Source organism: Plectropomus leopardus, chromosome 21 (genome assembly GCF_008729295.1).
Source record: "Plectropomus leopardus isolate mb chromosome 21, YSFRI_Pleo_2.0, whole genome shotgun sequence".
Lineage (NCBI taxonomy): Eukaryota > Metazoa > Chordata > Actinopteri > Perciformes > Serranidae > Plectropomus > Plectropomus leopardus.
The window spans coordinates 24,914,155-24,933,751 of NC_056483.1; the positions used below are offsets into that span (position 1 = coordinate 24,914,155).

The following is a 19,597-nucleotide window of genomic DNA, read 5'->3' on the forward strand; positions in this document are numbered from 1 at the left end:
GAGAAAACGGCTTGTAAAAAAAAAAAAAAACACGTCCGCTTAGGGCTTCCGTAGCTATCAACACCACAGAAGCATAAAAAACTTGTATATACTGAATGTATTTTCAGTTCTATAAATACTAATATTGCAAAGAGAAGGAGTGACGCAGCGCTTTGTGACCTGAGACCAGATTATCACAGTTTATAAAAATGCAGTGCAGCAACATGCAGAGGATGTATGTAACACAGACCTGCTGATGTGCATTCAACCCACGTCGGAGCGTTCATATGAGTCAGTTCTCTGTTTGTCTCTGTCAGTACAGACTCCCGTCTGCAGTGGACTTCATACACTTCACTGATAAGCCAGAGAGAAACAGTAGCACTGGGCTTCATGATCAAAGGCACGTCTTGTATAACGTCTACACTTCTGTCCATACTCGCACTCTCTGTCTGTCCGTCTCTCTCTATCTCTCTCTGTCACACCTCCACATTTTAGAGGTAAGCCAGGGCTCAAAGTTTTTCATACATCCTGTTGTGCAAACTGCCTACAAGTGTGGCAGTGTAATGTGGCAGTAATAGCAGATTTATACGTTATGTACTCAATGATGATGATGATCATCATCATCATCATCATCCACATTTCAAATCATCAAATCATCAAATCCACATTTCCCAGGTGAGGCATCTTTTTATCAATATGGTCCACGTTTGTGAAACAGCCTGCCTGAAGACCCAAGGGCAGTGGAGGGAGTTGAAATTTCTAAAAGCAAACTCAAGACCTACCTTCATAGTCAACTGAACTTCATATTTCAATTGAACTTTACCTATTTATTTACTGACTGTTATATCATTTTATTATTCAAACATTTTTTATCTATTATTATACTTTGTGCTGTTATTCTTTCATTTGGCTTTTATCTACATATTAGAGTATTTTAATCTTTTATTATCATTATTATTATTATTGTTGTTGTTGTTGTTGTTGTTGTTTTTATTATTATTAATAATAATAATAATAGTAAAAGTAATGGGTGGGGCGGACTTCTGGTTTTATTTTACGAAGAATTCTTTTTTAGAGTTTTCCTTGAATGAGAAGTGCTATACAAACAAAGTCTGATTGGATGGATGGATGGATGGATGGATGGATGGATGGACGGACATACTTGTGTAGTTCACATACCAGTGTTTCCTCTACACTCATTTAGGAGTGATGGCCCGCCACTCCTAAATCCTACCCGCCGCTCCTTCAAATGTCGTTTTTTTTTGGTTGTTTTTTTTTTTAAATTGCAAATACACCACCGCCGCATCACAGCACAGACATGCACTGCGTTGGGTGTCGCGAGTGCTGAGGCAGATAACTATCTTGCTCCATATCTACTCTTTGGAGTAGATACCACCGCCCCCTCCCACCCCCCAACAGAACTAACTGGTGCCGACGTTAATTAGCTACTCGCATCCAGGCATCAGGTCGGAGAGTCACAGGAGTGTCGGCTTGAAAATAGCGTGCAACTTACCGGAGAAAAGGTAGACTTATTAGCTTAAGAAAACTTATAATAGATTTTATTAGTTAAATAAACATTCGCAAAATATTGATGGCCAGCTAAGGTTACGTAGCTTAAGTTAATTGGGCCCGGTGCCAACTCAACTCAGTGTCGCTAACGTGAGTAAACTAATTGATAGCATTAAGCGATATACACGCCATGATGTATTTTTACATTCAGCCTTTAAAAAGCGATTTTCATGCCAACCATTCAATAAAAAGGGGCATTATGCTGGGCATAAAACTAAAATCTGCAGTCAAGTGTCATTTGTTTACGCCGCCACGGCTCCCCGGAGAGCCTGCCCCCACTGCTGAAAAAAATCCTAGAGGAAACACTGCATACAGCCTGTATCCATGTAGAGGAGGGGACACACTGTAAATTATCACATCATGGAACTGAGCTCTGGCAAAGGTGAACTGTAAATTAAAGCTGCACTCATCTTCATGATGGTTTAAATGACTTAACTTTGAAAGATCTCGCTCAGACTGAGATCTATGTCTGATTTCAGAGACAAAGCTCTGGTAAAGCCGCTGTACTCTACCTGCTCAGCAGCAAACAGCACGCGCACACACAAACACATGCACACAATCAGAGACTAGCCATGGAACACAGTGAACCATTTATGAGCTACAGAAACAGATATTATTCTCAGGAGTTGATGGAGACCAAAAACACAGCATCACACAAACACCACTCCTGATGAATGCTAATGTTGCTGTGTCTGCCGGCTGCACTAATAACAAGTGTTTGCTAAAACAGTCATCATTTCATCCCAACCTACAAGGCCATAGCATGTTGGTGTTGTTTATAGATTGTGTTGCCCCCAAGTGGCCAAAAAATGATTGCAACTTTAAAAACCATCAAGGAAGAACTTACTCAGAAACAATAGCCAGGAACTATTCTTCAGACTGATAATAACTTAACCCTTTAAACCTAAGCAAAGTGGCTTGAATTATTTTAAAAACATGGGAAGAAGGCAATAAGCAAAAAAAAGAAAGAAAATATCCCCATAAATGTAAAAGAAAATTAGGTTTCAAGAAAAGAAATTACCTGGATGAAGTACTTAAGGGTTATCATAATCCTGTAGCACCTTTGTTCAAGGTTTAAAGGTCAAAATACTTGTTAAAGGTGCCTGAAGGCAGCACAAGTAAAGTGATGTCACTCCAGTTTTCAAAGGGTTAATATGGCTCCATCATAAATACAGACAGAAACCAAGTAAGTCCAGACCAACAGGTAGTTTCCACATAAGATCTTAGTCACTGAGCAATGGATTCCCTAAATGCCATTTTAATTTTTTTGGCTTTTTGTCACAAAGAGCTAAGATCAGGACAGTCACATGTCATCATCACGAGGGCTGAAGCATCATGTCACAATTACTCAGCACAGTATCCTCCCTCCACCCAGAGGTGACAGCTGATAATTCATCAGCCTGACCATCGGTCAGCGCTCGTCGGTGCATTCAGAACAGTTCAAATCGATACAGATAAGCAGTTAGCTCTCCCTTTTCATCTGTGCACTCTGTTATGTGACAGCTGCCTGGATATGCCAATTTCAATGTGAGCTTGTCATCTTTCAACTTCAGCAGTAATCTATAAGAAGATGCTATCTTAATGAAAAAAATAATGATATCAGAATTACTCTGGAGAATATTTAATCTGATGAATGCTAATAACTCAGAAGATGAAACGGAGATTTCACATGGTGATGGATGACGTGTATAACTTTTGTATCACCCTGGGGGGCAAAGACTGAGCAAAAATCAGCAGTAATCTCCATGGAGGCTGTGCCCTGAGGAAAAGGATATATATGGGGGGTCGATACAGCATATCATGCTTAGATAGATATTTTGTATGACAAGATTGCATGAATACACAGACACTAAGTACTGATTTTTTTTAATTATATGAATTATTTATATAGCAATAAGTGATGCCAAATAATATCAGCATTTATCTGTGTTGGCAAATATTGACTTTAAACTGAAATTTCTGCGGATATGATAAAAAAAAAAATTGACAAAGTGGACATGCACAAAACATTGCCCCTAAGTTGAGGTATTTTTTTCTTATTTTGCGTAACTGAATGTTACATACATTAAAAAGCATTGTATTCCATATCTCCATCTGCTGTGAGGACATCACGATAAGAGTATGCAGAATATGATGTTAATTCGACGACAGAAAAGACTTGACGATCACTAAACTTGTTGGTAAAAAAGCTGTACAAATTATTGGCCAAATGAGTTGTTATGTATCTGCATATTGAATATCAGCAAAAAAATCAAATATCACGCATCCCTTTATGCAATACAAATTAAAGGTTCACTGTTTTTGCTTTTTTTGGCCCAGATACCGATGCTGCCAAAAAATGATTTAAGTGAAATATTTAATTTTTAAAGCTTTACTGCATAAAAGAGATTTTTTTTCCTTTAGAAATATAATTCACAGTTGAAAAAAAAGCAAATAAATTGCAATGTATTAAAATTTATGTTATCACAATATTAAGCCTATCACAATATGTCAAAAATCGCAATAATATTGCATTATGGGGTCTCTGGTGATGCCCACCTTTATATATAGGCTACACACACACACACACATATATATTCTTTACAATTACATATGTAACTCAATTTGACTAATATTGACATTCGTTTCATTCATTAATAATTTCATTCTCTGTATTTTAGTTGTCATTGTGCTTTGGCAACACATGTCAAATGTCCTACCAATAAAACCTTTTGAATTGAATTGAAAGAGAGAATATCTGTCCTAATTTTCCTAACTTGAATATTATATATTATTGGGCAATCACACACATTCTTTTATATGTATTTATTGATTTATTTGGTAATTGTCCTATACAATGTTAAAAAAAATTTAAAGGTGTCATAATAAGTTCTCGGAGCCCAGCGTGACATTGTGTGTGCCTATAAATGTCTTTTTTTTTTGTCCGACCAACAGATTGTGGCTGAGATGCTGCTTTTTCTCTCATCTCACAGTCAACCACAGAGTGTGGGCTGTGTTTGTCTAAATGACCTAAATAATTAATCAATTATTCAAACCGAATGATTCAAATCATTTAAATGTGTCGGTTGACTTATTGATTAATCAACTTTAGTTCCACATTAGCTAAACGTTGTTTGACAACAGTCCAGAGATGAGGCAGAAGCAGAGTGCTTTTAGCTTCTAATTAAAAAAAAAACCAACGCTATCTATGAGGAAGTGTGTGTGATGAGGTGAGAGCGCGTGCAGGTGTGACGGCGGAAGTTTGATCACTCACCAGCAGCGTGGGCAGCCCGGCCACCAGGGCGTAGAGCAGGACGGGCGGGACGGCGCTGCTGTCCTCCGGTCCCAGGTACGGTTTAGTGTACGTGGTGTCGTAGCAGAAAAAGCCCTGCACGTGCACGCTGAAGGTGTCGGTGTACTCGAAGTAGTAGGCCAGCATGACGGTCCCGGCCATGATCACCAGCTGGAAGTACAGCATGATGCAGACAGAGAGCGAGAGACATTTAATGAGAACCAAGCCTTTTCTCTCTCTCCCCCTCTCTCTCGCGCGCTCCTACCCGGCCTCCTCCTCCTCCCCGGCGGCACCGACTCTCGCTGACCGGCTCATGACGGCTCGGCTGCACGCGATCAGCCGCTCTCTGATCGTGGTGGAGGCTCGCGCGCCCTGGCTTCCTCTGCTCGCTACTGCTGCGACTACAGACTGAGAGTGTGTGAGAGAGAGAGGAAAGACACACAGAGAGAGAGAGGGGGAGAGAGAGAGAGAGAGCCGGCGGGTGTGTGAGGGTGTGTGAGCATGACAGAGATGAGGAGGCTTGGCTAACCCCCCTCTCTTATGTGTGTGAGCGCGAGAGAGAAAGATTAGAGGGACTTGTACACAAATAGGAGGATTGACAGCTCCTTCCATCTTTTTGTGTGTGTGCGCACGTGCGTGTATGTGTGTAAAGTGGATATGCACATCCATGTTTAACCAAAGCAGGATGAGAGAATGAAGGGGGGGGGGGGGGGTGGCGGGGGGTAGACGTCATAAGTGTCTCCACCTCTGGCTGACGCTCCCTGCTCTAAAAGCAGCCCATATATCATCAGAGAAATGAATCAGTACATAAAAGTGAATGAGCAGAAGCCGCATGATGTCACATTCATTGATTTGGACTGAAGTAGAAAGGGACAGAGGCGAGGAGATGCTCTGTGGTGTGTCTCTCTAACAGGTTGCCAGTTACTGCTGGGAGGCAGTAACGTGAGGCATTACATGAGTTTAAACAACTATTTCACAGCTATCTCTCATCAGCTGTCTCTGCAGTAGAGGCACAAATCTTTTGAAATTGGTGCTACATGACCAGAGAGAACTGAGGAGAAGGGATGAGTTATTCGCTTTTGCTCAAGAATGGTGAAAACCTACAACTACCAGAATGCACTGCACTACAGTGGGCCAATACCTGCTCCCCCTGGTGGGTGACATAATGCAAGATTGGCCGTTTTTTCCAACTGGATCTCATCCCAGCTCGTAACATGGTGCCGCTCAGTCAGTGACCTTCCTCATCTATTGATAACATTTTAGGTATCCTCCTACATCAGCTGTTTACACTCCGGGATGCCGTTACCGTGATGTCAATAAATACACATAGGGGAATGACGCAGCACGGTCCTTATGTTTATACAACAGCACAGATCGTCTTGATGGTTAGGATTGGGCAACATAGTCATGGATGGTTAGATATAGTCAAAAGAGGCATTTGTTAAGGTGTTGAAAACACACACACACACATTCAAACTAGAAGCGAACAGTGTCTGTGAGAGTTGTCATCTGACGCTGTTCAGCCGCGTTCTGTTTGGATGCAAAATGTGGCTTTTAGTGTGCTCATATGCCAAAAGCACTGAGCACCGAGAATGGGCTGTTTTCTCACAGGAAACAACATGGTGTCAGGGTGATAACATACAATCTCGTATCACAGTTAAACAGTGCATTAAAACTTGTTTCTAAAAACACTTGAGGTGCAAACACGCAATGGAGTAACAGAATTTTGGTTCATATTTGAGTTTTAGTTTGATTTCATTTCTTTCAGCATTGGTTTCTACAAAACAGTAAACAGTATGCCACTTGCTTCTTTCTCAAAAATTCTCATAGTACAGCCAAACACTGCACTAAAATATGTTTCTAAAGACTTTTGAGGTGAGAAATAGGCAATACGGTAACAGAATCTTGGTTTATATTTGATCAGTGCTGCCTAGTTTTGCTTGATCGCAATGGAGATGTAAGGGCTGTTTCTGGTTCAACAAAAAGGATCTTACTCTTAAACAAAAAACTCTGTCTCTGTAGGGATCATTTCCAAAATGTTGTCAGACACAATCTGAGCCTGTCAGTGGCAAAACAAGTAATTTTAGTGGATGTAAATTGACGTTGCACAATTGCCCCTAGTTTTTACATTGCAGTACAAAAGTTTTAGTAAAAAGTTCTAAGTCCTAAGAAAATTTCTTAAAAAGTAAGAAAAAAAGAGAACAACTACAACAAAATGACATCCAGAAACTTTTACAAAATGTAATACATCACCCCCTCTCCTTTCTTGTCATATTGTTTTAAACATAAAATTAAGAGAATTATAAATGCAGTTGTTTACTGGATTTTTCTCTTTTTTTGGATAAGATGTCATAACCCCCCACAGCTATTTTTTTGCAAAAGTACCTTTTACTTTCCTTACCCCTTACCTTTTACCATTATTTTTTGCAGTTTGTGGGGAAAAAAATGGAATACATATTTCCCCTTTTTGTAACATTTATGTAAAATATTTTCACTTTTACTATTTGTTTGCAGTTTGAGAGACATTTCTAGTCTAGTTGCTCATGATCTTTTTTTCCACATGTGGAAGAAATCAAACCAATTTTAAAGGTTTAAATAATCCTAACAGGTGTCTGAATGCAGCAAAAGAAAACTGACGGCAACCCAGGTGTTAAAGGGTTAAAATCATAAGCATAAGCATAAGCTCCTATGCATATTGAAACAGGTACTGAGAGCCCCACATAAACTTGGCAACCTTAATTTTTTTCCCTCATTCAGTATCACATAGCCTGCACTCCATTGTTATCTTTTTTGCCATACTTTCAAAAGGTGCTTTGTTGTCTGTGTTCTTGTGCTGTTTGCCCTTCTTCATAACTCTGCCATAACTCTTCATACATTTCCACTTCCTGACATGCTGGAGCAGTTGTGTAATGTTCAGTACCCACCGCTGGCTCGGTACTTATTTATATTTTCTTTTTCTGTTTCTATTTTCCTCGTATTTCTGCAGCGACCCCATTTCCCCACATGGATCATTGAAGCCTCATCTTGTTTTTTATACTCCTCACTCTCTCTCTGTCTTTCTCTCCAACACTGGAGACGCATTTATGTGCTTCAGTGACACGCTGGGATACATAAGTGAAGGCTGTCACAGGAGACAGAGAGACGGATGGAGACGGAGAGACAGACAGAGACGGAGATGCAGAGGGTGTGTGGAGTCAGGTGGGTACACGCTGACAGCTCTGAGTAATGGCTGCCATTACTGTATCACTCCATCATCACTTCCCCATTTTAATATTAACTAGGCCAAATGCATATGCTGCTGGCTTCATGCTCAAACACTCTAATGATGCATTCTTCCTACATAACATCATCAATAACATCATCACAAGGTGGTTAATCACAGTTTGCACACATTATGACTCCAGTGTTAAAAGAAAGACAGCTCTACTATTAACTATAAACCCCTGTGCTCAGTATATTATCACTATAATATCTCATGAAGAAACATTCTCAGGGTGTTTTTAGAATTTCAGGGAATAATCTGTTTCTTTCTGTGGTTTTGGGGGGCGTTCAGTGAGCACTCACTGGGGGACTGAGCATGAAACAGACGGCATGATGATCAACAGAACTATGTTTCTTTATCAAATATCGCTGAATATTTATTGGTTTTGCTGAGATAATTATTGTAAAAAACTGAGAAAAGACACAAGAAATGAAAATATAGTGAGAGACTACAATCTTAGCAGCTCTGCAACTTGGCACAGCCAACACATTCTCATCCAAGTCGTCACAGTTTATCAGTGGACTACCAAGTCTACATATTATGGTCTAGGTATTCTCCTGCATCTGCTGTTTATATTGCAGGATGCAACATAAACACCAACAAAAGTAAATGGTTAGGATAGGTGACCAAGGCAAGTGGTTAGGTTTTGGAAAAAAAATCATGGTTTGGCTCTAAATTTATAGTGAACCCGGACACACAGCCTGTTCTCATTCTGAACCTGTAAAATAGCACAGCTTTGACAGTGCTTTTGGTGTAAGTCCATGATGACAAACGACACCTTTTGCGTGCGCATGAAAAGTCACTGTCCAGCCTCAGGGAAGAATGCAGCCGGGCTCAGTGATATTTTACGCTGATAGACGGCCAGACAGCATCTGCTGCATCCGCAAGATCTGCACAAGGGTGGCATCACTTGAGAAAACAGCTAAATGGAACCTGCCATATCAACATGTACTACAGCAGGACAGGGTCAGGTTCATATGCTGCTGGTAACTACAAAATATAAGGGTGTCTATAGGACGGGCGGGAGAGGTTGTGGGTGTGTCCAACAAATCCCATGTTTACTTTCTGTCTGAATTTGATGTTGGTTTTTTTCTACACCTGACCATGAGCCGCCTCCTTACATCCTAACAGAAGAACATGAACGTCAGAAGCCAATCCATCCAGCAGCTGATGAGATATTTCAGTCTGGACCAAAGTGGTGAATCAACTGACCAAAATCAGCATCCAAACAGCCACACTGCCAACACAGCCAAAACTCCACAAACAGGAAAACTGTCAAACTGAAAACACATTTTTTAAAGGATGTGTTACTGTTTTTATTGAAAAAGGTAATGAATCCATTAAACCGTTGCCACACCATCAGAGTAAATAAAGCCACACGCCTGAAAACACATTCATCATGGAGCACAGAATGTGTGAAGGATGACACATCTGTCAGCAGACTGAGAAAGACAAGAAAAAAATGATTCCATTGCAATATTGTAATACTGTCACAGGCTTTCTACTTTCAAGGACAATTAGAATATTGTAATATGTGGAAATTTGATACAGTCAGATAAATTCCAGTGTTACTGCTGCTGAACAGAGCTTTAAATGCAGTTGTTTAATGGACGTTGGCCAAAAAGACATTTGCAGCTTGTGACACCTGTGACCCTTCATGTGTCAGCCTGATGGATATCATGCTGCACATTTAACATGCTGCCTGGACAGCTCACTGTTTCTAAGACGTGAGGCTAATCTGTCAAAGCCCTGGAAAAAAAGGGTTTTCTTAGGCGTGTAGGAAAGCAGATCTTGCAGAGAAGCACATGTGACATTTATGTTTTCATATATCACGTGAAAGAAAAGACTACTACTACATTTTTTGTGAGAGTGCAACTAAATAAAGCAATAATGAGGTAATAATTTCCATATATTACTAGTTTCGAGTTATTTATTGTTATATGCACAAATCAAATGTCATGTTGCCACAGCCTATAATGCTGATGCAAAAGGTAGCTTTTGGTGTCCTGATCACATTCCAAAAGCAACGCAAAAGCTGCAGTATTTGACGACTTCAGAATGAGAGCAGGTGGGGGGCCCAGCAGCTCAGTTGGCAGAGGGGGCGCCCTGTATACAGGGGCAGTCTCCTCGCCATGGGTGCTCCAGGTCCTGGGCCACGAGGAGCCGACTGCCTAATCAGGAATACCTGGCCAGTGCTCCTGATTATTTAAGCTGTGCTGCTGTGGGTCCCATGGTTGTTCCTGCTTCGCTGTCGGCCAGCCACGCCGCCCACATTGCCTTTCCTTTTGTTTCCCTTGCACTCTACAACACGCACCACACATGATCATCGCATCCATACACCTGCATTCACCCCTGATATTCATTTTCACATTCCACTACCTTTTGCCTCATTTATATTAATAAATATTGGTTGTCTGCTTTACATCTGAGCGCATCCTTGTTATTTGTTGCAGTCTGCGAGCTGGCCGTAACAGTGTTATCCCTCTCTCGCCCCCATTTCCCGCTTAGAATGTCATCTCAAATAAAGGCAAAAAACCCCAAAAAATAATCTTGAAAAAAAGAATGAGAACAGGCTGGAACAAATTGGAGAATCAGTTGTTGACTGAACAACTTAGATCTCAGGCTCCTTATGTCTATACACACACATATACACATATACGTTATGTTATATATATTTCACACATATGCAATATGTGTGCTTTTAATTTTACACACACACACACACACACACACACACACACACACACACAGAGGACCAATCATGCAGAAAGGAGGATCCAAATTAAGCCAATCAGAGAGAAGTTCATGCAAGCAGTGGTGAGTGTGTGAACACAGTGGAGTCCTCTGTAGACCTATAGGTCCATCTGTCACTGTCCTGCTCAGCCTGTGAGGAGTGCCACAGTCACTGCTCCACTGCTGAGGCACCGATTAGGCTACACACAATCTACACACAGTCAACACACACACAATGTTCACAGAGTCAGTTTGGTTGTAAGATTTCCAATAAACAAAAGCAGATAAAGAAATCTGTTGGTTTCAAGGTTGATATCAGCATAGACACTGATTGTGACAACCTGATGTTTTCATGTGTCTCTGTCTCGTCCCAGTGCACTTCCATACTGGTATGACTGAATGTCAGGCCAAAAACAGAGAGCCACATTGATGATTCTATTAACTCTTTATTGTCCTTTTTTAATGAAGCAGCTGGTATTTATTTGATGTATTCCACAATTTATCTGACTTTTGGCCTTTGACCACCAATTTCTAATCAATTTATCCTTGAGTCCATAAGGACATCTGTGCCAAATATGAGGAAAGGTGTTCTAGAGCTATTGTGTTCACAAGAATAGGACTATTTGTCTATGTACAGATGGAAGGATGGACAACCGGAAAGAAGTTCCTCAGTACGGCTCTCACAGTCATAGATGCATAAAAATGACAGGCAGTGAAAATAGGAAACAAAGGCTCAAAAATGTTACTGAAATATCATTAATGGAGCTGGAAAGCAACATAGAGGACCCTTTTCAACTCTCAGTTTTGGCATGCAAGAACATTCCATTATTAAGTGCTTTGGGCATCACAAATAGAACGACATTTGCCTTCATTGTGTTGGGTTGGAGGCACAAAACTCAGACACAGATATGGTTCAACTTTCTAAACTTGCAGTGTGACCATGGCAACAACAGGAATTAGAGCAAGAGAACTGATGCAGGAGCTGATGTTAGTGGTATCTGAGTAACACAGCTCCTCAGCAGGAGAGAACACACACATCAATACAGAGAGATGACACTGGAGCAACATCAGCCTCACGGACTAATTATCTGCTCTACAACTATACACTATGTTTAACATACTATTAAGCAGAACTTGTGAATTCACAGTTTCATCTACAACCCAACTGTATTTATCTGCTCAATGACATCATACTGGGTGTGCCACTCGTGACCAATTTGTGGCATTTGTCCCATAAATTGCAAGAAATTAGTGAAAGGCCAGAAAATGGAGTGGGTGGGTGGGTGTGGGGGGTTATGATTAGATTTTCCTTTTTAAAGTGAGCAAACTATATTCACAACCATTACAATTATTTGTTTAAAATATTGTTACAAAAAACATATATACATATATATATGTGTGTATATGTATATATATGTATGTGTGTGTGTGTGTATATATATATGTGTGTGAGTGTGTGTGTGTGTGTGTGTGTGTGTGTGTGTGTGTGTGTGTGTATGTATATATGTATATGTTTATGGTTGGGTTGTTTTTTTTTATTTTCTGCATTCTTTTTGGGGCCACTTTCTCATTTTTTATTTTATTTTTTACTTCTCTTTTATTTTGTTTTCATATAATTTTCATTTAACTTCTTGCTATTTTGTTTTGTTTTTTGCAATTTTTTTTTGTTCATTTGCTCAATGCCTTCTTCCCAAGCTTGTGAAACACTTTGCTCAGGTTTGAAAGGGTTACATTATCAAGTAATCTACACACAGTCAAACTATCTGAGATTATACAAAAAGCCGCCACAGTAAATATGACATCAGAGCAAAGGATGACAGGCGTATTTTCTTTGTATTCTCCCTCTGACAGGGGGCAGGAGAGAGTTGGCTCTCCTCCCTGAGGAGTGACTAATGAGTTTGGTGATGTGCTGAATGCAGGTGTCCCCCTGCACAGCAGCAGCATTAAAGCATGAAAAGACTCCACGCTTAACACACACACACACACACACACACACACACACACTCTCTCACACACACACACACACACACTTGTAGAGAACATTAAAGCACAATCAAACACCTTTCAGACAGTAAAGTTAAATGGAGACCAAAGCACAATTTGATCACTAATGTAACAAAATCCAAGCTGTCTACACGGCAACAAGCAACAAAGGGATGCTCATTTTCAGCAGAGTAAAACTTTGACTGACTTAACCATCTCGAAAACTCTTTATCAGCACTGCATGATGTGGATGTGATTAATGTGCCAATTTTAATCATCACCCTGAAGACCTGTTACCATGGTACCCAGGTAAAGTGTGTCAACTGTTAGTTCACAGTAACACCAAGAATCAGTGTTAACATCATGCCACTTATCCCTGCATGCAAAAGAGATTTTCACGCTTAAAAAAAACCCCCACTTACTTAATGCTGAAACTAACAAGGATGCAAGAGATACGAAGAGGGGAGAAAATAAGGCTGGTAAAGATTAAATTCTAGTTCATGTAAATTTGAGTCTGTCTGACAATAAGCAACATACACAAGAAGACAATCAGCAAAATAGAAAAAACCCACCACACAATAAACCAAAGAACAAAGAATCAAATAAAACAGTTACACAAATCACAAGAAACATCAGAAGACAAAGCTTTAATGTCTCCAGAGGGGTTGAAGACTTCAGTTTGAGAGCAGTTTCATCCTGTTTAAAGAGAGCTTGGCATCACCAGAGCAACCCACAAATGCATGTTAGTTTGAAACGTCTCGCTTCATTTTTTATCATTTTCAGCTTCTGTAGATCAAAACGCTAGAGCTAAAAATTACGTCATCACTTTTCTATTGCTTTTTTTCTTCTTTTTTTGTTGCATTTTAGAGAGAAAAAAGATGCCAGGTAGTTGGGAGCCTTGAACAATAGAGCTTAATGAATGAAAAGAATAAATGGCTACTTTGTCTTGACTGTGACCATGTGATGCACAGAATATGAGTATGAATTTATGAAGGGATGAAGGCTGACTGCACAATAGTTTTACAGTTTGAAGAAGGGGGACTACCAACAAGCAGCTCATAACTCTGAAGCACCAAAAGTCTGAAAAACATAAAATTAGACTGGGAGCCTGCTATCCTCAAACAGAAGCAGGGTATTTGTATATTCTCTTAGGTATTATATTAGTTAATGTGGAGTTTAGACAATTTTTGGAATGTTCTTTCATCTATGAGTTAGAAAAGTTTAAGTTCCAGGTACCATTATTTTAAAAAAATGTCCCCACTTTTTTCAGGTCATTTTCTTTGCTGCCTTTTACTTATTTATTGCAATTTGCAGGACATTTCTTGGTCATTGTCTTTTACTTTTCCCCCATGATTTTCTGTCTATCTATCTATCTTTTCCATCCGGCCATTTTACAAACAGACACCACCTGTCAGTATGCTATACCACCACGAAAGGTGGCTTTTGGCGTGGGTATCTTACGCCAAAATCACTGACAAATTCCCAATGAGAAGGGGCTGTTCTCTAATGCTCTGAACTTTAAATGCTAACATGCTCATAGTAGCCAGGCTTGTGTGGCACAAATTTAATAGAATTTACATAAAATCTGTAAAAGAAAATGTAAAACGGGTTGGACATTCTTATTTTGTGAGAAGAGATTCGAAAGAATTCAACATATTTTACTGTTTAGATTTTAGGATTTGTTGGAAATCATTCTGTTTTGATCTGTGCATTGAATGAACTGATGTCATCCGCAGCGAGTTGCTATTACAGAGTACGTACCAACAACAAGATGTCAGTCAGGGAGCGTTGCAGTCTAATAAACCTACTGGCTCAGGTTTGAGAGGGACACTGCATTTACTTGATAATTGACCTGGAAGTTTCTAAAGGCCCTGAGGGCTTCTGCTTTCACACTAACAATGTTGTTGTCTGGCTTGGTGAACTGAGCATGGACTCAAACTATGGAAGGCTGTTAGATTTACTCTACAGCTGACTGAAAACATCCAACAGCTCAGATCTGCAGCTTGATTCATCTACTTTCTCACAGAGCACAAAAATTCTCTGGAAAACAAAACAAAGCTAAGACTCGAGGAAATGAATTTATTTCGTCCATTCAAATACAACACCCTCAGTTCATGAACAGAGGCTGGAATCACAAGACAACATATTAGCCAAACCCCCGACATGGTAATTAGCTCTTTCACAGGGTCATTAGTCTACAATGTCCAAAAGAGACATTTCTTTATTTAACTGTGGAGTGAAATCTGCCTTCAATCACTCAGTTCTCCTTTGTGACATATTTAAGAAACAACCACTTAAAATGAAGTGGTATGCTGCCAAGACAATGTCACTCTGACTGACTGAGAATCTATAAATAGGCATGTTGTGGTTGAGATGTGAGAAATGCTTACATTGTGTTTTATTACACCATGATGCCAAAGGCAGCAGAGCGACCCAGATACAGCCAATACATCACACAACTAGGCAAGCAGAAAAACCTTAGCTAACATTCTTCACTCTGAAATGCACATCAATGTCTCTTTTTGTCGCGCAATGTCTCTCCTTTTTTCTTTTTTTTTTTACACCAAATGAAGCAACAGCTAGGAAATGAGCAGAAAGACACAAGAGTTGATTTTAAAAATTCTGGACCAGAATATATGGCTTTCTGATTTCTGCAAGTGAGTCGAGTGTAGCACACACGATTTGATTTCATCACTGCGTGTGAATAAACAGCTCTTAATAAAAGGCAAAGCGGCAGAGGAGAAAACTTCAAAGTAGCATGCTTCAAGCAGCCCCGGCTTATCTGGCATGTCACACTTCATAAGATATTCATGCAGTGTCTTTCTCCCGACCCGCTGATGTGAAGGCGGTTCCTGCAGGCCTGAGTTTTGAACGAAAATAATTGTGGCAGGCATGGGAGGAAGGGGAGATTGAAGGCTGGGGCAGCGCCATGCTCTCCACACACACTGGAGCACCAGGGTCACATCAAGGGACACACACCTGATTGGGTTTAGTTCTAAAGTGGTCTGCGATTTATATGTAATTTATTCTGTTGTGACAATCACAAAGTTAATTTTAGAAGGAATCCATAATTCACAATGCAAACTTTGAAAGGGAAATCGAGGCAAAGCTTGAATTTAATGACCAGAAGTCATGCTGGCATCTGTAATAGGTTTTTAAAATCCATGTAACTCTGTTAAAATAAACCCCCACATTTCTCTGTTCCTGCCATTTGCTAGAATTGTGTTATTGATCATCTGCTGAATTTTGGGCACTGTGCAACAAAAAGAAAACATTTTATATTATCATCTAGTCATTTTGACCCCCCATAGAAACAGCTGTGGCGAACTTAAATTTGCTGTTTTTTCTGTACAATATATAGCAAATATTGTTCAACCTCCAAAAACTGACTTGTAGAAAGTTTTTTTGCCAATTCTGAATTATTATTTTAAAAAAATAGATGAAAATGAACAACTTAGCTGCTTCAAGAAATGACATTTGTGCTCACCGACACTATTGCAGCAGGGGGTCAAAATAACTCAGTTGAAGGAAAAGCTGTGTATCAGTGCTGTGTCAAAATGTGAACACAGGCAAACTGGGAACAGGAGTGGACACAGTGTGGAGGCAAAGACAGCTGTGGACAGTGATGTGAGTCCAACATGGAGAGTCTTGACAGAAGACCACTGCACAGTTGGGTGAGACGAGGTCAGAAAGCTGCTGTCATTCTGAGGTTTGGCTACAAAAAGCTGAAGCCTCTACGTGGCAACTACCAAACCTGATAGAAGGAGAGGCGAAACTGTCCATCCACCACAGCAGAGGTCAGGTCAGGAAACACTTCCTGTTTCTTTGGTTAAAGCTGGAGTCTGGGTGATTTTAGATTTTATGAAGAAAAAAAAGACAATTTTGTGAAACAGTGATGCCCCAATGATGCAATATGTTCTGGGAGAGGAGATGATTTCAAATTTAAAACAATTTTTAGGTAGGTGTTGAAAACATGTTGTTTTTTTTTTAATTAAGATTATTTGGAGGCTTTTTGTGGCTTTATTGGATGGGACAGCTTAAAAGAGTGAAAGAGAGAGAGAGAGGGGTGGATGACATGCAGCATTTCTATTTGCTGGCCAGTAGGCATGGGACCTAACAGCTGTCACACAGTGAGATTCTCATCCCAAATTTCTTACACTGTCAGAATTTGATCTCAGGCTGCCTTTGGCTGCACACCATGACAACGGCCGTCCTTGCACCTGTTTCACTGTATAACGTAACGTAACCACCATTTTTGAGCCATGGCCAAAAATATCGGGGTACTCCAGGCTTAACAGTTCTATTTACTGATGCAATGTTTGAACTGTTATTGTGCTTTTAAATAAAGCTTTAAAAAAATCTAATCTTTCACTCTCTCTCTCAGTCTACCAGTTTCTGTCTTTCTGTTTGTGTGTGTGTGTGTGTGTCTGTCTTTGTCCATCTAGGCAGGTTTCTATTACAGATTTGCGTAAAAGTGAAGCAATACTTTCGAAATGTTGATAAAACACAGTTGCGCGATGACTGTGTTTCCACTGAGTGATGTTCTGCGACTTCTTCTTTGGCGATAACATTCCAAGAAGCATGGTGATGGATGTTCAAAACATTAGCAGCTTTATTCCTATTGCAGCCACCACACTAGCCATCATTATTTCCAATCCAAGGGGACATAGGTGTGTTATGGAGCCATAATGGAAAGGCGAGCCCCTTATATATGGGAGCAGCCATGTATGAGGGATTTTTGGGAGGTGATAGTCCACGATTTCACAGAGGAATTGTGTATTCAACACTTCCGAATGATCCGCTCAACTTTTGAAGAGATGACATGTTTCCTTGAGGTGTGTTTTATATTTGCTATTTCAATTTGAGGGTTAATGAAAACCCATCTTCTGTCTTTCAGTCTGTGCCTATCTATTTGTTTCTCCATCTTTTGACGCTCTGTGTCTTTTGATTTCCTCACCCCCCCTTCTCTCTCCGCTTGTCTCTTTGCGTCTGTCTGTGTCTGTTTGCTCTCTCTGTGTCTCTCTGTCTCAGTGGAGGAGGCTCTTTTCTGGTGACTGGGGATCAGATAATTACAAAACAGATCAAGTCTCTCTCTCCAGGGTTGTTATTGTTTCAATTAATGATAAATACTAATAAAGTCTCACAGTTTCCTGCTCTCAGTGAGCTGTTTACCTCTTCACACTGTCTCAAATACACAGCATTGTCCCTCAGCAGTCAATACAAGCTGCGGTCTGTTCCTGGAGCATCTCTGGACATTTCTCTGGTTCAGATCTATGTATCTATCTTCTATCATACAATTTCCTATGACATCTGTCACAAACAATGTTAGAGATTCTTCAGTTGAAAAACATACTTTTAACATTTACATGGGTGTTTAAGGTTCCGTGGTTTCTAGCGGACATGCCTATGGACGTTGCTCAGCCAGACCTGTATTTTTCTGTTGGGGCAAAAACTGGCACAGGCAGAACTATGGATGTTTCCTGACCTTGAAATACATTCCCTGTTATATTTCCATGTCCCACACAGAGCACATGGCACACAGGCGGGAGGAGAGATGCAACCAGATGGGAGACATATGCAGATAAGGCAGCCAAGGCCAGGTGCATGTGTTGTCATGAATAGTGTATTTGACTGCAGAGACACATACAAGGGCCATGTTTGCAGTCACTCTGTATTTTAGAATCACAATCAGGCTTAGTGTTAAGTAAGTTTTTTTCTCCTTGGTATGTAAGCTTTACCCAACAAAAACTAAAGACACATTTGTCTCATTTTTGCCATGCATGTCTAATTGTTATGTCGTCTGAACATTCTGAGGTGGGGCGGCTTGTGATTCCAGCCGCCCTTTGCTGCATGTCATCCCTTCTCTCTCCCACTTTCACACTATAGCTGTCCTACCACCAATAAAGGCAAAAAAGCCAAAAAATAATCTTTAAAAAGGCATTCTTAGGTTACAGCTGTCGCCATCTTTGGTGTGTAGTTACCAAGGTGTTCTCGTCCAAAGCGAGGCTTGTTTATGTCAGGGGTCATCAACTAGATTAGTCCAAAGGGCCAGAATTTTCCCGTGCAGACACTGTGGGGGCCATACTTCTAAATCACATGTAAACGGGTTACTGTAACAGCTTTCTGGTAGTTTTACGTTAAATTCTTCTCAAGAATTTTGCAGTTCATTTGTGCCTTTTCTTCATTTGTTTTTTTGTGGCCCTCTCGACTATTTGCGGCAACGTTTTTAATTGTCCTGAGATTACACCTCAATAATTTAGCTATTTTGAATGCACTGCATTTTACATTTTTGACTTTTCTGAGTCAGTTAAATCTCTCTTTTGGCACATTTTTCCTGAGGTATTTAAGCTGCCTGATAATGACGCACACCCGAAAACTGGGTGTTAATCACTATAGGCCACACTCTCCAACATAACAGAAGTTCAGTGAGCATTACAGTTTGCATGGTCTGGAGTTGCAAAATGTTAAGAGATATTTACAAAAACAAGTTTGTGAGTTTGAACATATGATATGGTTGGTACCACTGCATTCCCTAAGTCTTCTAGTTTCTAGCACCTTAAAGACAGGAATGTCAGTCAGTGATTAACACGATTAAATGTACAGACATTGTTTGCAGCACGATGAGTGGGACTGATGTTAACAATGACAACCCTAATTAGGGCTGGGCAATTAATCCCAAATCCGATTTAAGATTTTTATTTCTATTTTTTTTTTTCCTTCTTTAAAACAAACTGCAAATGACAAAAAAAATAATTAACACAAGTTTTGCTTTTATTTTACCAATAGAAATTAAAGTCAAA

General features: G+C 40.1%; 1 protein-coding gene across 1 annotated transcript in view; it reads right to left on the bottom strand.

The window, feature by feature from the left end:
- The window catches only part of LOC121960829 (phospholipid phosphatase-related protein type 5-like), a 165,536-nt gene that overhangs the window by 120,926 nt on the left and 25,013 nt on the right, over positions 1-19,597 (bottom strand). Inside the window, exon 2 of the mRNA XM_042510702.1 lies at positions 4,802-4,990. Coding sequence (XP_042366636.1) covers positions 4,802-4,990 — 189 coding nt within the window. The remainder of the gene's footprint in view (positions 1-4,801; positions 4,991-19,597) is intronic.